This window comes from Sus scrofa, chromosome 9 (assembly GCF_054392235.1).
Source record: "Sus scrofa isolate SSC_HxYL_T2T_F1_AM1 chromosome 9, Sscrofa_HxYL_maternal_Yorkshire_Landrace_v2.0, whole genome shotgun sequence".
Classification (NCBI taxonomy): domain Eukaryota; kingdom Metazoa; phylum Chordata; class Mammalia; order Artiodactyla; family Suidae; genus Sus; species Sus scrofa.
Window position 1 is genome coordinate 33,846,133 of NC_139391.1, and position 21,087 is coordinate 33,867,219.

General features: G+C 34.6%; 1 protein-coding gene across 12 annotated transcripts in view; it reads left to right on the forward strand.

Moving 5' to 3' along the window:
- The window catches only part of DYNC2H1 (dynein cytoplasmic 2 heavy chain 1), a 364,937-nt gene that overhangs the window by 49,918 nt on the left and 293,932 nt on the right, over positions 1-21,087 (forward strand). For all 12 annotated transcript variants that reach the window (XR_014815142.1, XM_084975882.1, XM_084975883.1 and 9 more), the window contains 11 exons: positions 743-1,125; positions 3,053-3,185; positions 3,287-3,404; positions 5,138-5,250; positions 6,991-7,110; positions 10,395-10,545; positions 11,735-11,940; positions 13,592-13,774; positions 14,798-14,980; positions 16,863-17,086; positions 17,834-17,949. Coding sequence is in view for 11 of the 12 variants with exons in the window: in XM_084975882.1 (XP_084832008.1) it covers positions 743-1,125; positions 3,053-3,185; positions 3,287-3,404; positions 5,138-5,250; positions 6,991-7,110; positions 10,395-10,545; positions 11,735-11,940; positions 13,592-13,774; positions 14,798-14,980; positions 16,863-17,086; positions 17,834-17,949 (1,930 nt within the window). In the remaining variant the exon portion in view is untranslated. The remainder of the gene's footprint in view (positions 1-742; positions 1,126-3,052; positions 3,186-3,286; positions 3,405-5,137; positions 5,251-6,990; positions 7,111-10,394; positions 10,546-11,734; positions 11,941-13,591; positions 13,775-14,797; positions 14,981-16,862; positions 17,087-17,833; positions 17,950-21,087) is intronic.

Sequence of the window (21,087 nt, forward strand, 5' to 3'; positions counted from 1 at the left end):
TTAGGGCCACTCCTGTGGCATGTGGAGGTTCCCAGGCTAGGGGTTGAATTGGAGCTGTAGCCACTGGCCTATGCCACAGCCACAGCAACACCAGATCTGAGCCACATCTGCAATCTACACCACAGCTCACGGCAACACCAGATCCTTAACCCACTGAGTGAGGCCAGGAATCGAACCTGCTTCCTCATAGATGCTAGTCAGATTCGTTTCTGATGAGCCATGAAGAGAACTCCTAAAAATGAAAGGATTCTTGATGACAAATTGTTTTGTTTTCTGTCTATTATATATCCTTTTATGTTTGCCAATAATCTTGGAGCTTATGTAGATAATCATAAGCTTAAAAAATATGCCGTAGGAGGTAACTCTAGATGATTGTTAATCATTTTAGATGTATTGGAACTTACAGTTAAGTTACAATAAAATTGCTGAGGTCTGAAAATTTTAAATATTTTTGTGTTTTGCAACAGATGCTTAAATTTTCCATTTTGTTTTTAGAAGTAAAAAGCATAAGGCAGAACTTTGTATTTTGATCATGTGGACCTAGATACTTAATATCTGATATCGCTTGATATGTTAGCCAGTAATTCTCTTGGACTGCATGTAAAATATATCCACTTACACTTTTTTTTGGCCTTATAGTCAAAAGCCAAGTAAAAGTATATCTTCTTATAAAATAGATATCTTATAACTTATATATATGATAATGTTGAAATAATAAATATGGATATTTCGTATTGAATAGGATTTAAATATTCGGGCGCAAGGTGAAGTTACAATCAGAGAAGCTTTACGTGAACTTGATCTTTGGGGAGTTGGAGCAGTATTTACACTGACTGATTATGAAGACAGCCAAAGTCGAACTATCAAGCTGATTAAAGACTGGAAAGATATGGTAAATCAAGTTGGAGATAATAGATGCCTTCTTCAATCTTTAAAGGATTCTCCTTATTATAAAGGATTTGAAGATAAAGTGTCAATTTGGGAAAGAAAACTTGCAGAGTTAGATGAGTACCTACAGAATTTAAACCATATTCAGAGAAAGTGGGTATATTTGGAACCCATTTTTGGCCGTGGAGCATTGCCAAAGGAACAGACACGCTTCAACAGAGTTGATGAAGATTTTAGGTCAGTATAAAGACGTATGACAGTTTTTTATTCATATTCATATTGCCAGGTACTTAAACAAGTTAGTTACTTTTACATTATTAATGTTACCTGTGTCTTCAATTTTTTTTTCTGCAAAAGTCTTCCTGAGAAACTGTTTTCTATCATTCAGCTATTTACTTCTTTTTTTTTTTTTGTCTTTTGTCTTTTTGTTGTTGTTGTTGTTGTTGCTATTTCTTGGGCCGCTCCCGCGGCATATGGAGGTTCCCAGGCTAGGGGTTGAATCGGAGCTGTAGCCACTGGCCTACGCCAGAGCCACAGCAACGCGGGATCCGAGCCGCATCTGCAACCTACACCACAGCTCACGGCAACGCTGGATCATTAACCCACTGAGCAAGGGCAGGGACCGAACCCGCAACCTCATGGTTCCTAGTTGGATTCGTTAACCACTGTGCCCAGCTATTTACTTCTTAAATCATTTTGGTCTGGTTTCTCTCTTTACTATGCTACCTAATATTATAATATTTCCATAGTATAATGATAGTAGTGATAATAATATTACTAATATATGACCTAATATTTCCTGAAGTTAGCAATGACTTTCCTGTTATAAATCTGATGGGCATTTTTCATTTCTCATTTTACTTTATCTCTGATTGGTACTTAATAGACTTGAACATATCTTCTTTCTTGGAAAAGCTACTCCCTTCGCTTCTGTGATACTGTTCTCTTTGGTTTTTTTCCTGTCTCTCTGGTTCCACTCTTGGTTCCTAGTCCTCAGCCCTCTCTAAACATTTAGATGTAGACATTCCCCAGCCTTAGGTTCTTTTCTCATTCTGTAATGTTTTTTCCATAATTATCTTAACCATTCTAGAATCAGTTCTCTTTTATTTGTTGAAATTTCCTCACATATATTGAGGTTATATGTCTCTTCTGAGCTTCAAATGTACTAAACATCCTCAACATGTCAAAACTAAATTCATGAGTTTACCCCAAATGACTTTCCCACAAGTCTTTTCTCTTTCTGATTTCTTTCCCAATAAATGGTACCACCTAATTGTGCAAAGCAGAAGCATAATGGTTATTTTAGACTTCTCCCTCCACTTCCAAATCCACTAAATTACCAAATTTTGTTGACTCTAACCTACTTGTCTATTATATCTCTTATATCTCTACTTCTTTGATTTATTCTAAAGTATTTTATTGTCACTCACTTGGACTACTGTCTAATCTTGTGACTTATTCTTGTCTTCTCCAGTAAGGTTTTTTTTTTTTTTTTTCATACAACAGTCAGAGTAGTCTTTAAAAATAAAGTCACATCACCTTTTTCCTTTATGACATTAAGTAAAGCTTTAAAATGGTTTTCTCTTGCTCTGAGGATAACGCACATCAGAGGATATGCTTCTTACCTGTTTCTCTAGCCTTTTCTTGTGCTGCACTCCTTTTTTGGCTTTAGCTATTCTAGCCTTTAGTTTCTCAAACATACCAAGCTCTTTCTCAAAGTCTTTGTCAGAAATTGTTTCCCTCCTACTCATTGACGTTAAATTATTCATCATTCAAATCCCAGTTTAAATTACTTCCAGTAAGATGTCATAGGTTAGGGGTTGTCCCGTTAACAATCCTTTGTACTTTTGCTTCTTAGCATTTATCTTAATTTTATTTGAATATTTGGACAAGTTATTTTATATCTGTCACTGGACCTTCATCTCTGTGAGGTAGGGCTGCATATTTGTTTACTGAATGAATGAAATAGGAGAATGTGCAATGATGGGGGTTAAAAATGGTAATGAAATATTATTAATTTTGAGCACTATCTACTAGAAGCATAATGATGTGTTGCTGTTATAATTATGTTACTAGTTTGTTTTAAGCAGGCAAAAAGTCTCCATATCTCTCAGCCAGAAATGGTTAAAATAGGTGTGAAAACACCTTTTTTTTCCTTCTTCAGATCAATAATGACTGACATCAAGAAAGACAATAGAGTCACGACATTAACTACTCATGCAGGAATCAGAAATACTCTACTTACGATACTTGATCAACTTCAAAGATGCCAGAAATCATTAAATGAATTTTTAGAGGTATGTTTTTAGAAAAAATCCTTATATAATAAATTATAGCATACTTTAATACCTTAATTATTTAAAAGGAGATTATTCTTTTTGTTTTTAATTTTTTTAAGGAAAAACGCTCAGCATTCCCAAGATTTTACTTTATTGGTGATGATGACTTATTAGAAATACTGGGCCAGTCTACTAACCCATCAGTGATTCAGTCTCACCTTAAGAAGTTGTTTGCTGGTAAGATCCAACTTCATTCAGCAGCTCTCTGAGTTTCAGCTATCTGCCAGTCATGTTAGGCTCTTATGCAGACTATTGAATAAAACACAGGTCGTACATTCATAGAGCTTATAGTTTAGTAGCCAAGGGAAACTAGTAAGTTGACAAATACAGTATATGACAATTTCTATGGTCACTGTGAGTATGTGGTGTTATAGCTGTGTCTATGAAGACATTTACCTCGGTTTTTGGTATGAAAGGATGATATCTCAGGTGGGATCCGAAGAAAGTGTGGATCTTAGCTAAAGGAAAAATGGGGAGGCAGACGGAATAGGAAGTGCAGAGGCCTGCAAGTGAAGAGAACATATCCCTTCATTATTGAGTTTAGGTCTCCTGAGTGACGACCCAGTGAAGATACGCAGTAGGCAATTGTTATTAGTAGAGATACTTGGGATGGAGATGTAAAATTGGGAGTAATCTGTGTATAGATAATAATTAGACTATGGGGATAGGTGAGATTTCCTGGTAAAAAGTGTAGAATAACAGTGCCATATGCTTCAATGTTGTTGAATCACTTTAGTTGGGTAATTACATATGGAACTACATGTCAGTTTGCTATGAAAACAATGATGGTTATTCTTGAAATATTATTTGTTGGAAAAGAGATATATTTTTCTTTTTTCTTTTTGGCTGCACCCATGGCATGTGGAAGTTCCCTGGGTCAGGGATCAAACCCATGCCACAGTAGTGACCCATGTCACAGCAGTAACAACGCCAGATCTGTAACCTGCTTAGCCACCAGAAAACTTCCAGAAGAGAGCTGTATTTTTCAAATTAAGTGAAACATTTTCGTCATCTTCACTTATAAATAGAGAGCAGCAAACTTCGGGTCCACAGACCAAATCTGATTTGCTACCTTTTTTTTTTTTTAAATAAGATATTGTTGGAAGGAATAAAGCCAGGCCCATTGTTGTCTATAGCTGCTTTTGTGCTTAAGCATAGAGTTGAGTAGTTGACACAGACTTTATGCCCTGTAAAAGTCCAAAATACTTATTCTCTGGTGCTTGACGGATATACTTACTAACCACTGTATATCTGAAGCTTTAGAGTCTTATCTGTGATTGTGGTTTGGGCTGTGGGAGATAGTGGAAAGAGCGCTTGGAAACAGCAAGCTTGTTTTCAAGCTCTATCTTTACCTATTCATTAGTTATTAGTATACTTCTGAAACCTGGTTTCTTTAAACTGGAAATAGTAACTTACAGAGTTTTTCTGAAAGTCAAAATTAGGTAATGTGTTGTAAGTTTTTTTATATACTGTAAAGTGAGTGCAAATTTGGGGGAAGGGGAGTCTTGTTTGCCCACCCCCTCCACATCCTCTTTTCTCTTTGCCTCATATCGTATAAATGGGACCATCAATATGTATTCTTAGGTACTCATTTGAACCTGGCTTTTTTCTGCTCTTCATAAAGTTTTCAAGATACTTATAGCTATATTTTATTCCTTTTTATTGCTGAAAGTAGTCAATTTTTTGAGTATATCACAAGTTCTCCCTTCACCTAATGGCCATTTGGGTTGTTTCTGGTTTTGGGTTATGAAAAGCTATTCTATTACACTACATAATTGAATTAATATAATTATCATATATTATAATGTATATTATGATGTATACATTGTGTATTAAATGGTAATCATGTATAATATCTGTTAAATATGTCTTTATGCTTTTGCATTTAAATTTTTGCCTTTGTAATGTAGGTATTAACAGTGTATGCTTTGATGAGGAATCAAAACATATAACTGCAATGAAATCTTTAGAAGGAGAAGTTGTACCTTTTAAAAATAAAGTTCTTCTGTCAAATAATGTAGAGGTAAGTAATTCTTTTCCAAGCGTGAAAATAAAAAGAATTAACTATATGAAATTTGTATCAAAAGTAATTTAGTTGATTTGTAGAATAAGTTGGTTAATTTAGACCTTTAAGGAAACTTTTATTTTAAAAAAATAAGTTTTGTTAGGTTGAGAATAATATGATATTAAAGAGAAGATGGATTTTTAGTTTTTGGAAGGCAGCATGCAATTATGAAAACTTTTTTTTTTGCTTTGGAGTCAAAAAGACTTGGATGTTAATCTTAGCTCCACAACTTATTAGCTATGTAACTTAGAGCATTTGTTTTCTTAACTGTAAAGTGGGAGTCCACCTAGCCATTACAAAGACTTTCTGTTAAAAATAAAATGAAATAACTGGTTAAGTATACTATGGTGTTTGGAATATATGTACTCGTTAAGTTTTTGTTTTCTTTTTCTCTAAAATCTTAGTTGTATAAGATGATTTGAATGAGCAAGTAAACTTGAAAACAGTACCTTTTATAGAACAACTATTGATTAATTGGTTCTACAGGACTAGAATTGAACAATCAAAGCCTCTTATAGTTATGTAGCTAAAACCAAATAACAATAGGATATACTACATTGAATTGTAATTTTTAGGTTCCAAATTATCTTCCAACTGGAAGTCAAGGCCATGCTTTATCATGCCTGTATCAATTCAGTTTAGTAAACTATTCCTGCTTAGGCTTCAACATTTTATTGGATGTTGAGTATATAAGAGTAGTGAATGAAATCATAGAAAGTTTATTAAGTAACACTGATGTTTGTGAAAGGTTTTGTTGTTTTTGTTGTTGTTGTTATTTTCCTTTCTTCTGGTTTTGTTGGGACCAGATGAGTAGAGAGAAAAAGCTTTTAGCAGCTGGGCTAGTGAAGTTTTGCCATTAAAGGAAAATTGGAGCTTTGGAAGCTCCCGTGATGACTAGCAGAGTAGGAGTCTGTTGCCTTGCACTGAGAGCTTTTCACTCTTGGGGCAGAAGTTTGTGCTATTTTTAATACTGGAAAGTGCTCTAAAGATAAGCAATAAAAAGCTAAAACTTAAAGTAGGTAATAATGAAAAGCTCTTTCAGATTGTGCTTTTTGCCCTTAAATTTTATTGCAAATGATAACAGTTTTTTGAAGTTAAGTAGTGATTCTTAAATATTCATTACTGTTTTTAATCAATTGCCATTGTTTTCACTTCAGTTAATTTTTATTATTTTATCTGTAATCAAATGTATTGTTTGCACTTTGAAACAGAGTTAGTTTTGTTTGAAGAGGGAGCTTAACTCCTTAAATAATGTGGTTCGCCCTAATGAAAAAAATCCCTTCCTATGGTTACAGCTTTCTGAACATGAGATCAACAGTATAGCATGAGCCAGGGGTCTTAGCTAGTCACTCTGGCTTTAATTTATTAGCTGAATTATCTAGTTTGATTTGTCATAATGATGAAATGAATGGGTTACTTTAAAATTTTTTTTTGGTTTGTGTAGATGATAGCAATAGCTAATGACAAATGTTTGAGTTTTCACACTTATTGTTATTCCAAGAAGTGAAAAAAAAAAGTTTTCTTCAATTTATTTAATCTTTTATTAATAAAAAATACCATAAAATACATTTTGGGAGTGTGAGAATCAATAAGAAATTATAACCCTCCTCCTGCAATAAAATAATAGGATCATTAGATTGTATATTTGTTATATAACTTGTGTAATAAGAAATAATATATTTCTGATTTTATTTTCAGACTTGGTTAAATGATTTAGCCTTGGAAATGAAGCAAACTTTGAAAGAGTTGTTGATAGAATGTGTTACTCTTGGACGAAATTCTCAAGGTGCAATTGACCCATCCTTTTTTCCTTCACAGGTAAGAGGGCTTATGTCTAGAATAGAGGTAGGAATGGTATCATTGGAAGATCCTGGTCTAGAGGTCAGGAGACTCAAACAACTGGCATCTTTGCTCTTCCTTTGACAGTTAACAGTGACAAATGCTTAACTTCTGAGTTTCCTTCAGGTGTAAAATGTGAGGGAGAAGCTGCATGCTAGTGAAGTCCTCTTCTAGCTCCATTAGTTTGCTATAATTTGGATGCTTTCAAGCAGAAGGCCTGTCAAGATCTAAGCTATCCAGGAACTAAGGAAGAGTCACAATTGAGGAAGAGTCAGTTGTGTGGTAGTTGCATGGTTCCAGATGATTAGTCCATCATTGATGGAGAGGTATAGGATCTATAATGTTGTCCTCCATCCTTCCCATGGACTGGTATAAGAGGTTGGATCTCGCAGGGGTTTAGCAGAGTGTTAGTGTAGGGCTGAAATATAGTCATAACACCAAAGTAGAACCTTGGCAGGGACGCAGAGAGCTAGGTAACGTGATTGGTGTAGAGATCGCAGCAACTTAGTCTTCATAGGAACTCATTCCTGTAAGAGTGGGTACTAGATAGGTGTCTTAAAAAATGTGTTCTGGGAGTTGCCATTGTGGCACAGCAGAAACAAATCCGACTGGTAACCATGAGGTTGCAGGTTCTATCCTTGGTCTTGCTCAGTGGGTTAAGGATCCGGCATTGCCATGAACTCTGGTGTAGGCTGCAGATGTGGCTTGGATCTGGTGTTGCTGTGGCTGTAGTGTAGGTCGGCAACTGTGGCTCTGATTCGACCTATGGCCTGGCAACCTCCACATGCCGCGGGTTCTGCCCTCAAAAGACAAAAGACAAACAAACAACTCATTGAGCCTTATTAAAGTGTAGCACTAAGGCTTGGGTTACATGTCTTGCCTTGTCCAGGATTTGTTTTATTGCTGGTTTAGACTAACACCACAGAAGTAGGATATCAGGAACTTTATTTCGTAGGGAATATGAAAGGCATGTACTGAGATATCCTATGATTTCTCACAGGAAAATCTACCCAGCTGTTATTTTCCACATTAAAACGTTTAGTAGCTTTGGGACATGTTTTTATGTTGGTTCTTTTAAAGCATGAGAAGTTAAATAGGGAACTTGAAACATTTTAGATTCTTAGGTGTTTTGTCATTCACGTCACTTGCGTCCTTTAGCAATTTGAGTCAAACTAAAATATGTTTAAAAAAATTGTAAGTTCTTAGAGAAAAATAAAAGTAATCATCAGTGATAATAATGCCATTCCAAGCTCTGTTACCTCTGGAAATATATACTAGTACTCTGTCAACTTCAGGTAGCATTTAAATTGACTTAGAATAAAATGTACAATATTTAAAAATATGCAAATGTAAGAATTGCATAATTATTGGATTGGGGAAATGACAGTTGATCAGGAGATATACTGAGAACCACAGGCTAAGGAATGTTGCTGGATTTGATCTTGAAACTTAGTTCTGGGCTCTGAGCAGTCAAATAAAAATGTGAACTGCTAAAAATGTAAATAGTTAATTATCTCTGTAAAAATGTGAACTACTAAAAATATAAATAGTTCATTATCTACCAAAAAAAAAAAAAGAATTCTATTTTATTAGCAGTTAATGTTAAGAAAAATCTATCCCAAGAGTATTTATGTAAGGGGGTTGGGTGGTATAACTTGTTACGCAAATGTCCAGTAAAAGTTACTGTGTACTATTAATTCAGTTCTCTGAAGACATTTTTGTAAGGACCTGAAGTAACATAGAGAAGGCACTTTCAGGTCTGGGAAGTAGACAGCATGATAAAGTGGAAAGAATCTGACAGATGTTGGTTCAAATCATACCTCTGCCAGTTATATTCTGAGTGATCGTTTTTGACAGTTAGCTAAGAGGGTATGATAATACCTACATGGCAACTTATTTTGAAGTTTAAATCATATATGTTTGTAAGGCACCCTTAGTGATCATTACATTTTAGGTAATTAAGATATTAGTGTCTCTTTATGTATCTTAATGGTAATATGACATGAAAATTAGTCAAGACTGTAACTGGGGTATCATTTCTATTAGCCTCTTGCAGAAATCATATAGCAGATTATTAAAAATTGAGATACTGATGTGCATTTATAATGCAGAAATTCAGTAATATTGCTTGAAAGGAAATCCACATATACAAATATTAGTTTTGATGTGGCAAGTGAATATTTTCATATGAAAATTAAAGAGCAAAGTCTTTTCTCAAAAAGCAGATTTGTATCTGCTTTAAATGCTTCATCATATGCATGATTAAAGAAGCTGGTGAGTTTTGTATTACAATGTATGGGAGATGACTTTGCCCTGGGAACTTATTAATTGGCTTTCTCTTTCATTAAAGAACTTAATGTGTTAATTATATGTATCCTAAGTTGGAGCAAAAAGTAGCTTAGCCTACCATATTGTCTTAAAATTTATATATGTTGATAGTTAATGAGTTAATCTGATAAACAGAGGCAGTTGGTGATATTTTCTGAATGCTGAAAGATACATATCAGAAAAAGTCTGTTCAATAGTAATTAGTCAGTAGGTTTAGTGTTGTCATATGGTGATGGATCATGTCTTTAAAGGATATCAGTTTTCCTTAATTATCCACAAACTCTGTCAAAGTATTTTAATATAAGTTTTCAATAGCTGGTATTTAAATGTAATTTGCTTTATTAGTAGCCTTGCAATATTGATACTATTATAGAAATTCTCTTAGTTTTAATATTCCATGTTTTATATAAACATGGAGATATCAGTCGATCTATATTTAGTTTTGACTTATGGATATTAGATTGAAAGATTAAAACAGATCTTAATGTAAGAAAAATTAGCATTTTGAAATTGCAGACTTCACTAGTATACTGGGAGATTATTTTGGAATGCTAGAAGATGACCCTTTTTATTAAACAGAATGCATCATACTCTGATATCTTTCATCTTCTTACTGGTTGAAAAGAAACCATTTATGAGGAGAGAGTCATGGGAAGAAAGTACAAAGGCACCTGGGTTATTATAAACTTGGTGGGTCCCAAGACCTGGAAATAGGCCTATAGGAGAACAGAATGAGCTGAGTTCTGGGAAGTAAGCTTAAAATGCTTTTTCTACAAATGTATTGCTCTATCAATATTTGAGGTACCAGTGAGACATTAGGCTACAGAGAGTCAATATGTAACTGAAAATTTGGAAAAGGTATCTTTCCTTAAATTTTATAAAATATTTCTAAGTAAATTCACCTTTTAAAAATAATTTTTATCTTTATTCATTAGATATTATGCTTGGCAGAGCAGATTAAATTCACTGAAGATGTAGAAAATGCCATCAAAGATCATAGTCTTCATCAGATTGAAACACAACTGGTGAATAAGTTAGAACACTATACTAACATTGATACAAATTCTGAGGATCCAGGGACTACTGGTATGGAAAAATGTTCTGTTTTCTGTCTACTTTCGGGTTATTTGAACATTTATTTTATTTTATTTGTAAAGTTCTATTGAAGTATAGTTAATTTACAAGGTTGTGATAATTTCTGCTGTACAACGAAGTGACCCAGTCTTACATGTATATTCCATTGACGATCTTGTTGGGTTTCAGCCCTCCTTTTGTGGGTTGTGCTTCCAATGTTGATACTGTTTTTAGTCTTTATAAGTACTTGTCACATCTTCTGATCATTTCCACATGTGTGCCACCTAGTGGCCAGTTATAAGTCTTTGGTTTAATGTTTAGGATGATATCTGCACAGCTTTAGGCTGAGACCAGGAATTCATAATAAACAAGTTTATAGAGCTGCTTTTCCAGTCTTCTCCCCTTCCATGATCTTCACAGTGGTGTGGCTTCCCTGGGCTTCTCTTTTGGTCCTCTGGCCAGAAAACTACCACCTGTGCACTTTCTGTGACTCTGCCCATGTCTTGGACCAATATATGGGAGACTAGAGAAGGAAAAAAGCAATTGGGGTTTGTCCCTCTCTCTTGGGATCAAGCTCCTTTGATTTCTGAGGAAGAATTCCTTCATTCAGAGTTTTAGGCACTTGTGGGTCCTAGCTGCTAGTGCTATGGCTTCCAGCAGATTCCTTTTCTGCTTTTCAAGCCTGGGCTAGAGTCCTTCTCCTGGAGCTCTGTCTGTCTATACCAGTCTGGGTTTGTGGCAGCATTAGGCTAGGCCTAGGGATACAAGAGAGGAAAAAAAAAAAGAAAAAGAAAAAGGTAAGTTCACCACTGGTTTGGTGGCACTCCAATTCTGCCCTTCCCCAGCTTGCCTGATAGTCTTTACTTTTTCAGAGTCCTAAATGGCAATTTGGTCCATGTCGTTCGTGTCTTATAATGCACTCAGAGGGGGGCACAGGCTCAGTGCGCTTTGCGCTCTTGCAAAAGGAACTAGAACTCATTTTCCATTGAATTTTGTTGCCTTGATTTTCACACATAAAATTCGTATTTCTTACTAGTGGATTTGATGTTCTCTTTTGACTCACATGATATGTGTTACTGTACCATTCAAATTATCATGAAATTACCATTTAAATTCATTAAGTAATCACCTGTATATATGTAATCCTAAGTACATAAGTCTCAGACTAACATTTTCTCCAATTATTTTTAATCGTATATAGAATCTGGCATTCTGGAGCTTAAACTTAAAGCACTAATTCTTGATATCATTCATAATATTGATGTGGTGAAGCAGTTAAACCAAGTTCAAGTTCATAAAACTGAAGACTGGGCTTGGAAAAAACAAGTTAGATTCTATATGAAAAATGATCATACATGTTATGTTCAAATGGTGGATTCTGAACTTCAGTATACATATGAGTATCAGGTATGGCTTGTGGCAGAAATGTTTAATTTTTTAGTTATAAATTATTTGCTTTAAAGGAAATTTGCTATTGAATGAAAGTTATTTTTATTTTTATTTTTATTTATTTATTTATTTATTTATTTATTTATTTATTTTTGCTTTTTTAGGGCCACATCCACAGCATATAGAGGTTCCCAGGCTAGGGGTCAAATCAGAGCTACAGCTTCCGGCCTACACCAGAGCCACAGCAATGACAGATCCTTAACCCACTGAGCGAGGCCAGGGATTGAACCCACAACCTGATGGTTCCTAGTTGGAGTCTTTTCCTCTGTACCATGATGGGGACTCCCTGAAAGTTATTTTTATTTTAATTGTAACTGAAGAATTTTTTGTCTTATTGTCTTCTTTCTATTTTATCATAACTAGAAAATTACATCAGAAAAAAATTTTTAAAAATTTGCAAAATAGTTAAAATAATGGCAGTGTTTTGCTGAATTCTCTAAATGTACCTTTTCTTAGAGTTGTATTTCTTTATATAGAATTTGAAAGATAATCTTTAATCCAAGGAGAATTGAATGTAGGCACCCTTAATGTTTGGTTTGTGCCTCCTTATACAAGGCCAAAATTAGTGCAGTTAAAAAATGTTCATTAAGGAGTTCCTGTCATGGCACAGTGGTTAACAAATCCGACTAGGAACCATGAGGTTGCAGGTTTGATCCCTGGCCTTGCTCAGTGGGTTAAGGATCCGACGTTGCCGTGAGCTGTGGTGTAGGTCACAGATGCGGCTTGGATCCTGCATCGCTGTGGCTCTGGCGTAGGCCGGTGGCTACAGCTCCGATTAGACCCCTAGCCTGGGAACCTCCATATGCTGTGCAAGTGGCTCTAGAAAAAAGGCAAAAAGACAAAAAAAAAAAAAAAAAGTTCATTAAATGTTTTCAGTTTGTAAAGAATTTTCAAGCAAATAACCTAGTCCATGTAACCTATTCTCAGAAAAACCAGCTGTATCCTACCTTTTTCCATCATAATGAATCAATCATCAGGACATTTTTGACATTTATGTTAATAAGCATATTCAGGATACTTGCCAGCTGGCCCTTTCAAAACTGAAATGTATTTTGAGATGCAAATATGTCTACCTAAATTAAGGAAAACTATAAAATGAAACTTGAATCTATTTTCCTTGAAATTTAACAGAAATTTTGACAGGATATAATTATTAATTTCATAAGAATTTTTAAGTTAATTATACTTTGAGTTCTCCAAAGTAGTTCTGATTTGTGAGGATCATAAGATTCAAGGAAGTAATTTACATGCATTTTAAAATACAAAGTAGAATGATTATTGTATATAGTTGTATTGAATTTTGTTGTAAAATAAATAATTGTATACCATTTCTGGATTTGTCTTTGTGATGTTATCAAGAACTTGAGAAAAATCTTATCAGTATATCAGATGAGGATAGAATAACATACATGATTGAGGAATAAGTAAGTTTAATACTAGTTTGTGCTTTAGAAAGTTTCTTTCACAAAAAATATGTTGGATATATTTCTATGTTAACGTTAGCCTATTTGTTGCGTTCTTAACTTTTTAACTAGGGTCTCACACTGTATAGTATTTGTAAGTGTTGAACAGAGTATGAGTATTTGAACTTTGTATTTCCTTTGTGTAGGGTAATGCCCCCAAGCTGGTTTATACTCCACTGACAGACAAGTGCTACCTGACGCTCACCCAGGCCATGAAGATGGGACTTGGAGGAAATCCTTATGGACCAGCTGGAACGGGAAAAACAGAATCAGTAAAGGCTTTAGGTGGACTTCTTGGACGACAAGTTTTAGTTTTTAATTGTGATGAGGTAGAGTAAATAGTTATCAAACTATATAATAGTATGTTAGATTTTTAGAATAGTTTTCATGTACTTATACATGAAACTTAAAAATGACTCTACTTTTGAAGTTTCCTTGTGGCGCAGTGAGTTAGGGATCTGGTGTTGTCACTGCTGTGGCACGGGTTCGATCTCTGCCTTTGGAACTTCCACATGCTGCTGGTGTGGCCAAAAAAGTCACTGTATTTTTTATTCACTTGAAAAACAGAGTTTGTTTTATATGAAAAGTGAAATGGAGAGAGGTTGCATGCAGTATTATCCAAAAAATTTTCTAGGAACTATTGCAAGTAAATAATTTTAGATATTTTCTTACATTTTATTCTTTTTTTTTTTCTTTTTTACAGCCACACATGTGGCATATAGAAATTTTGGGGGTTGGGGATTGAATCAGAGCTGCACCTGCAGGCCTACACCAGAACCACAACAACAGCAATGCGAGATCCAAGCTGCATCTGCAGCCTACACTGCAGCTTGTGGCAACACCAGATCCTTAACCCACTGAACGAGGCCAAGGGTTGCGCCCGGGTCCTCATGGATACCATGTTGGGTTCTCAACCCTCTGAGCCACAACGAGATCTCTGCAAATAAATAATTTTAGATATAGAATGAAGATTTACGTTAGAGTGTAGCAAAACATTTTTTGTAAAGAGGATAGTGAATAGAAAAAGGAAAAAATCTTGAATTCACCTTAAATCATTTTCAAAACATTTAGTGTGGGATTTATATTTTGACCTAAAGAATAACTAAAATAAAATCTTTTATTTGTTTATTTCTGTGTACTTCCCAGAATGTTTTCACATGAATTATTTGTTTATTGCTTGAAACCTCTCTGGGTTTTGAATGAGTAGCTGTTTAATCTCTACTTAAAAAAGAACAAAAGACATGTAGATGGGTGAAATGATTACCTTCTCACTAAATGACATAAATTATTACATTATTGTTAGATATCTTAATTATTTTTTAATGAATATAATTTTTATTGTTATTTTTAAGGGCATCGATGTGAAGTCAATGGGACGAATATTTGTTGGTTTGGTGAAGTGTGGGGCCTGGGGTTGCTTTGATGAATTCAATAGACTTGAAGAAGCTGTACTGTCTGCAGTTTCTATGCAAATCCAGACAATTCAAGATGCTTTGAAGAATCATAGAACTGTATGTGAGCTGCTTGGCAAGGAGGTATAGAATATATTGGGAATTTAAAGAATTAAAATACTTTATAAGACTTTGCATTACTCATACTCTGGCAAATATTCTATCTTTATTTTTCCTGGTACTCCTTTTTCTAATCTGTGACCACTGTGTTAAACCTTTTTGCCTGTGAATTTCTCACCCTTCTTTGGTCCCAGTTTCACCATTCATCTTCAAACTCTCAATATTGAATAATCTAGTAATAATAATATTTGTTAACATTTATTGAACATTTACTCTGTGCTGGCATTGTATGTAGTGCTTTAACGTATTGTTTCGTTTAATACTCACCCCAATCCTTTGAGGTAGGTACTATTATATGTTATTTCACTTTACAGATGAGTTAGCTAGGGTTTGAAAATTTAAGAGTAACTCATGGGGCTGGGAATTGAACTCAGTTATGTCTAATTCTGAATTTTATGTTTTCAATCACCATTTTATATGACTCTTAAAGCAATAAACACTTAACAATTCTTCTGTTCCTCTTTTCTCTCCATAGAAGTTATGCATTTATATCATTGTATATAAACTTAATTTTATGTAAAATATAAATTTATACATATAATATATAATGCTGAACATATCAAAAGTTGAAAGAAGTGTGAAATTGTCCTCTTACATAATTACATTTTCACAATATAAGTTTTTCAGGGTAGGCCAAGAAAGTAAGACCAGTTTCAAATTATTTAAAATGTTAACAATTGTTATTTACATAATGCTTAAACTCTTTCTTCACAAAGAAAACAGAAACTATTAAGTTTTTAATCTCTCTGCCATCAAAATTTATTTTCTTCCCTGTTCATTTTTTTTTTTTTCCATTTCCTCCTCTTAGAAAAAATTATCCTTTCTCCCAGTCCAAGCTAATCTTCCCTCCTTTGCTTTGGAATTTGCTTCTCAGGAACATTTCAGAGTTATCCACTTCCTCTACCATTTCTCTTTGATTAAATATTATCACATATTTTCCTTCCAAATAATATGGAATATTAAATGATACTGTAACATAATATTTAGTATAATTAAAACATAAGCAAACCTTCCCTTAATTCATCTTCTTTTCCAACTATGCCCTTTCCCTTTCTTTTCATTTATAGCCAGGTTTTTTTTCCTCTAGATATTTCTAGCTCCTAATTGTCTATTCATTGTTTACACATTCTAGTTCTAATTTTCTATTCTTAGGGCTTTGTTGAAAATGCTCCCACTAGATACTCTTTCCTGTCATAGCATTTATTACACTATGATTGCTTCTTTCTTTCTTTGTTTTTGTTTTTTTGTTTTTTTTGTTTTTTTTTTTTTTGCTTTTTATAGGACTGCACTCATGGCTTATGGAAGTTCTCAGGCTAGGGGTCGAATCAGAGCTACAGCTGCTAGCCTACACCAGAGACACAGCAACACGGGATCCGTTTAACCCACTGAGTGAGGCCAGGGATTGAACCCGCATCCTCATGGATACTAGTTGGTTTTGTTTCGCTGTGCTACAATTGGAATACTTTGATTGCTTCTTTCTAATATTTAATAAACTATGGGCTCCAGGAGGGCATAAACTATTACTGACTTGAGTTGTCTTAGCAAAATACCTAAAATAAGAAGGGCTTTTAGTAAACATATGTTGAATGAATGAATATGCATTCAAACTAGTTACTATTTCCTAAACTTTTAGCTCCAAAAAAGTGATTTTAAAGAACCTCTGTAAAGTAATGTAGTTCCTAAGGCATTTATCATATGTTGAGTAAGGAGATGTTTAACATACTAGTGGTCGCATTTTGCTAAGGTGTAAGATGTATGTGTAAAAATATGACACAATAAAACTTCTGTTGGCAATATATTTTATAGTTTCAAATATTTGATGCTATGTTTTAAATTAATATTTCAGGTAGAAATAAATTCTAATTCCGGAATTTTTATCACTATGAATCCTGCTGGAAAAGGTTATGGAGGAAGACAAAAACTGCCTGATAATCTTAAGCAGCTTTTTAGGCCAGTGGCCATGTCTCACCCAGACAATGAGCTTATTGCAGAAGTTATTCTCTATTCAGAAGGTTTTAAAGATGCTAAAGTATTGGGCAGAAAACTGGTAGCTATCTTCAATCTATCCAGGTGAGTTGTACTGTTTTAAATATTTTAATATTTTGTAGTTCCAATGATGGAACGTAGTTATTAGTGACCATTTTTCATATTTGTCCAATTTACCTATTCAGTGATTTTCATATTGGTTATTTTATTGTACTTAAGATGTTGATAGGAAAGATTTCAGTTTGAATAACAAAAACATCTGGCTCAAAACAACTTGTTTTTCATAAGTACTATTAATTTGATTTCACTTTTTTCCTGTAAAATATGTTATTGGAGTACTTTCCAGATAACATTTATTAAACTGATTTACCAGCTCACCACTCAAAACCCTACTATTCTTTGGAGGGACTCTTTCACAGTTTTTCTTATGTCTGATTTTTAGTAATAGAGATTGACTTTTTGCTTCTTGAGGCAACCTAGAATTCTAGTCCATGTCAGCTTAAGAGATAGAACGAGAGTGTCAGAGACTGAGAGCAAGATGGATGATTAAAGACCTTAGAGGTAAAAGTAGCAGGTAATTATCATTTACTATCATCATTAAGATGACGAGCCAGTTCCTGGAAGGTTTATCTTGATCCCTGAGAACCATATATACACGTTGTTAACATTTTACTTGAGTGATCATTTTCTGTTGATTGGTTTCTTTTTATAAATTAATGTAATATTAGGACTTATTTCTATGTGCTAGTAGATTCTTTATTTCTTTTAATAAGAAAACAAAAGAAATTCCTATAGATTTGTGATTTTTTTTGTGATTTCCATTTCTTTAAGGGAACTTTTGACACCTCAGCAACATTATGACTGGGGTTTGAGAGCTTTGAAGACAGTTCTGAGAGGAAGTGGAAATCTGCTTAGACAGATGAAGAAAACTGGTGTTCAAGAGAAAGGTATGATCCATTATTCCAATTATAATCTTATTTTAAAAACTGTTTTAATTTAGTATAGTTTTAGCTTTATATAAAAGTTATAAATACTGTATAGAGGGTTTCTGAATACTATGCCCCTGGTTTCTCCTATCTTAACGTTAGTATGGCACATTTATTAAAACTATTGAAAAAGATTGATACATTATTTTTTAATAAAGTCCATAATTTATTCAGATTTCCCTAGCTTTTAGTTTTACTTTAGTCTCATCATAAATTTTAAACTTGTGTTAAATATTAATTAGTTGTGTATATAAAGGAATAGTCTAGTCCACTTGTTCTCAGTCTTTAAAGTGCATTAGAATCACCTAGAGACTTGTTAAAACACAGAGTGTTGGATCCCACCCACGCCCACAGTTCTGGATTTGGTAGGTCTAGAGTAGTCTGAAAATTTGTCTAGTTTTAAAACAAGAAACACATGGGGATTTTCTCTTCCAGAGAGATAGTATACCAAACAGAATTAAAAAGAAATACCTTAAGATTATAAAAAAGTACCTTTTAACGTAAGAATAATTTTAGATTCACAGTAAAGTTGCAAGGTTACCCTTTCCGTTGTTTCATCTTATTTACCATGGTACATTACAACTGGGAAACTGAAGCTGGTACACATTGCTATTAACTAAACTCCAGACTTCATTTGTATTTCATCTGTTCTACTCTTTATGTCCTCTTTCTGTTCCAGGATTGAATCTAGGGTTCCATTTGCATTGTCATGTTTCCTTAGTCTGCTCTGCTCTGTGACAGTTTCTCAGTCTGTTTTTGTTTTCATAACCCTGACAGAGTACTAGTCAGATATTGTGTAGACTGAATTAGGAACATCTGGAAAAAATACCACAGAGGTGGAGTGCTCTTCTTGTTATATTGTTTCAGTGGGTACATAATAACCATATAATATCACTGGTGATGTTCACCTTTATCACTTCGGGTCTGCTAGGTTTCTCTACTGTGAAGTTATTTTCCCCTTTCCCTACTCTATTCTTTGGAAGCCAGTTACTAAATGTACTTCACCTTTAATGTGAGGAGATGAGTATTTAAGCTCCACCTCTTAGAGGGGTCTACATTTATTATTTAAAACTCTTCTGTATAGAAGATTTGTCTCAGTGCTGGAGGGGTTGTGGAGAAAAGAGAAGCTTCCTGCACTGCTGGTGGGAATGTAAACGGTACAGCCACTACAGAGAACAGTTTGGAGATGCCTTAGAAATCTATACATAGGACTTCCATATGACCCCGCAATCCCACTCTTGGGCATATATCCAGACAAAACTCTACTTAAAAGAGACACATGCACCCGCATGTTCATTGCAGCACTATTCACAATAGCCAAGACATCGAAACAACCTAAATGTCCATTGACAGATGATTGGATTCGGAAGATGTGGTATATATACACAATGGAATACTACTCAGCCATAAAAAAGAATGACATAATACCATTTATAGCAACATGGGTGAAACTAGAGACTCTGATACTGAGTGAAATAAGTCAGAAAGACAAAGAAAAATACCATATGATTTCACTTATAACTGGAATCTAATATACAGCACAAACGAACATTTCCACAGAAAAGAAAATCATGGACCTGGAGAATAGATTTGTGGCTGCCTGAGGGGAGAGGGAGGGAGTGGGAGGGATTGGGAGTTTAGGATTATCAGATACAACTTGGAATGGATTTACAGTGAGATCCTGCTGAGTAGCATTGAGAACTATGTCTAGATACTTATATTGTAACAGAACAAAGGGTGGGAAAAAATGTATACAATTAAGTGTATCTCGGCCCCATGCTGTACAGCGGAAAAATAAATAAATGAATTAAAAAAAAGATTTGTCTCTTCTTCCCTATTGATGTATTTCTTAAATCATTCAGATCAGTGTAGACTCATGTATATTTTAAATTATACTTGACCACTTTTTTCCTATTTACATGAAGTGATTCCCACACCCATTGATATATGCCTTTATGAAAGACTGAATATTCAGCCTCTTTAATTTTCTATTAAAAATTATGTTAAGGAGTTCTGCTGTGGCACAGCATCTTAGAGATCCTGTGTTGTTTCTCTGGTAGTGTGGGTTCTATCCCTGGCCCAGCCTGGCTGGTGGGTTAAGGATCTGGTGTTGCTGCATCTGTGGCATAGGTGGCAGCTGTGGCTGGGATTCAATCCCTGGACTAGGAACTTGATATCCACAAGTGCAGCCAAAAAATATTAAGTTAAAATGCCACCCAAAAAAATGAGACAGCATAAGAAAGAGGACCACATGAAATTACCTACTTGGACCTTAAATGATCAAAATATACATCTTAGAAAGGAAAACTACTTCAGCTCTTTCATTTGGTTGGCATATGCCAGGACAAATACAGTTATTTGTTGAAGTGCTTAGATTACTATTTTCACTTGTCTATCTGTGGTGATTTTGAAGAAATATTTAAATCATAACTTTAGTAAATAAAGATAGCTTATTTATGAGTTCAGTGCTTTAAGTAAATTCTTATGCAGCCACACCTCTTTATATATATTTAAACACAGTTATTAAGCAATTATAGAGAAATACCAGACTAAAAATAGTTTTTTTTTTTTGCCTTTATATATGTGTCATCAATCAGCAGCTAATATCCTTGAAAATATAAGAATCTGGCAATATTAGTGTTTACATTTGGGTTTATGGGAGTTCCCTTCATGGTTCAGCAGTTAATGAACCCGACTAGGATCCATGAGGATGCGGGTTTGATCCCTGGCCTCGATCAGTGGGTTAAGGATCTGGTGTTGCCATGAGCTGTGGTGTAGGTCGCAGATGTGGTTCGGATTCGGTGCTGCTGTGGCTGTGACTGTGGTGTAGGCCGGCAGCTGTAGCTCTGATTCGACCCCTAGCCTGGGAACTTCTATATGCTGTGGATGTGGCCCTAAAAACCGGAGGAAAAAGAATGGGTTTATGAAACAATTTTGAGAGAGGCTGATCAAAGATTGCTTCTCAGTTTGTTAGTTTTTAGTTTTAGGACATAAAATGTCTGGGAGACAAATATATTGGTATATTTGAAAAGATACCTGAATCTGCAATTAGTTGACCTAGGTTTAAATCTCAGCTCTAGTGCTTAATGCTGTGCTCTC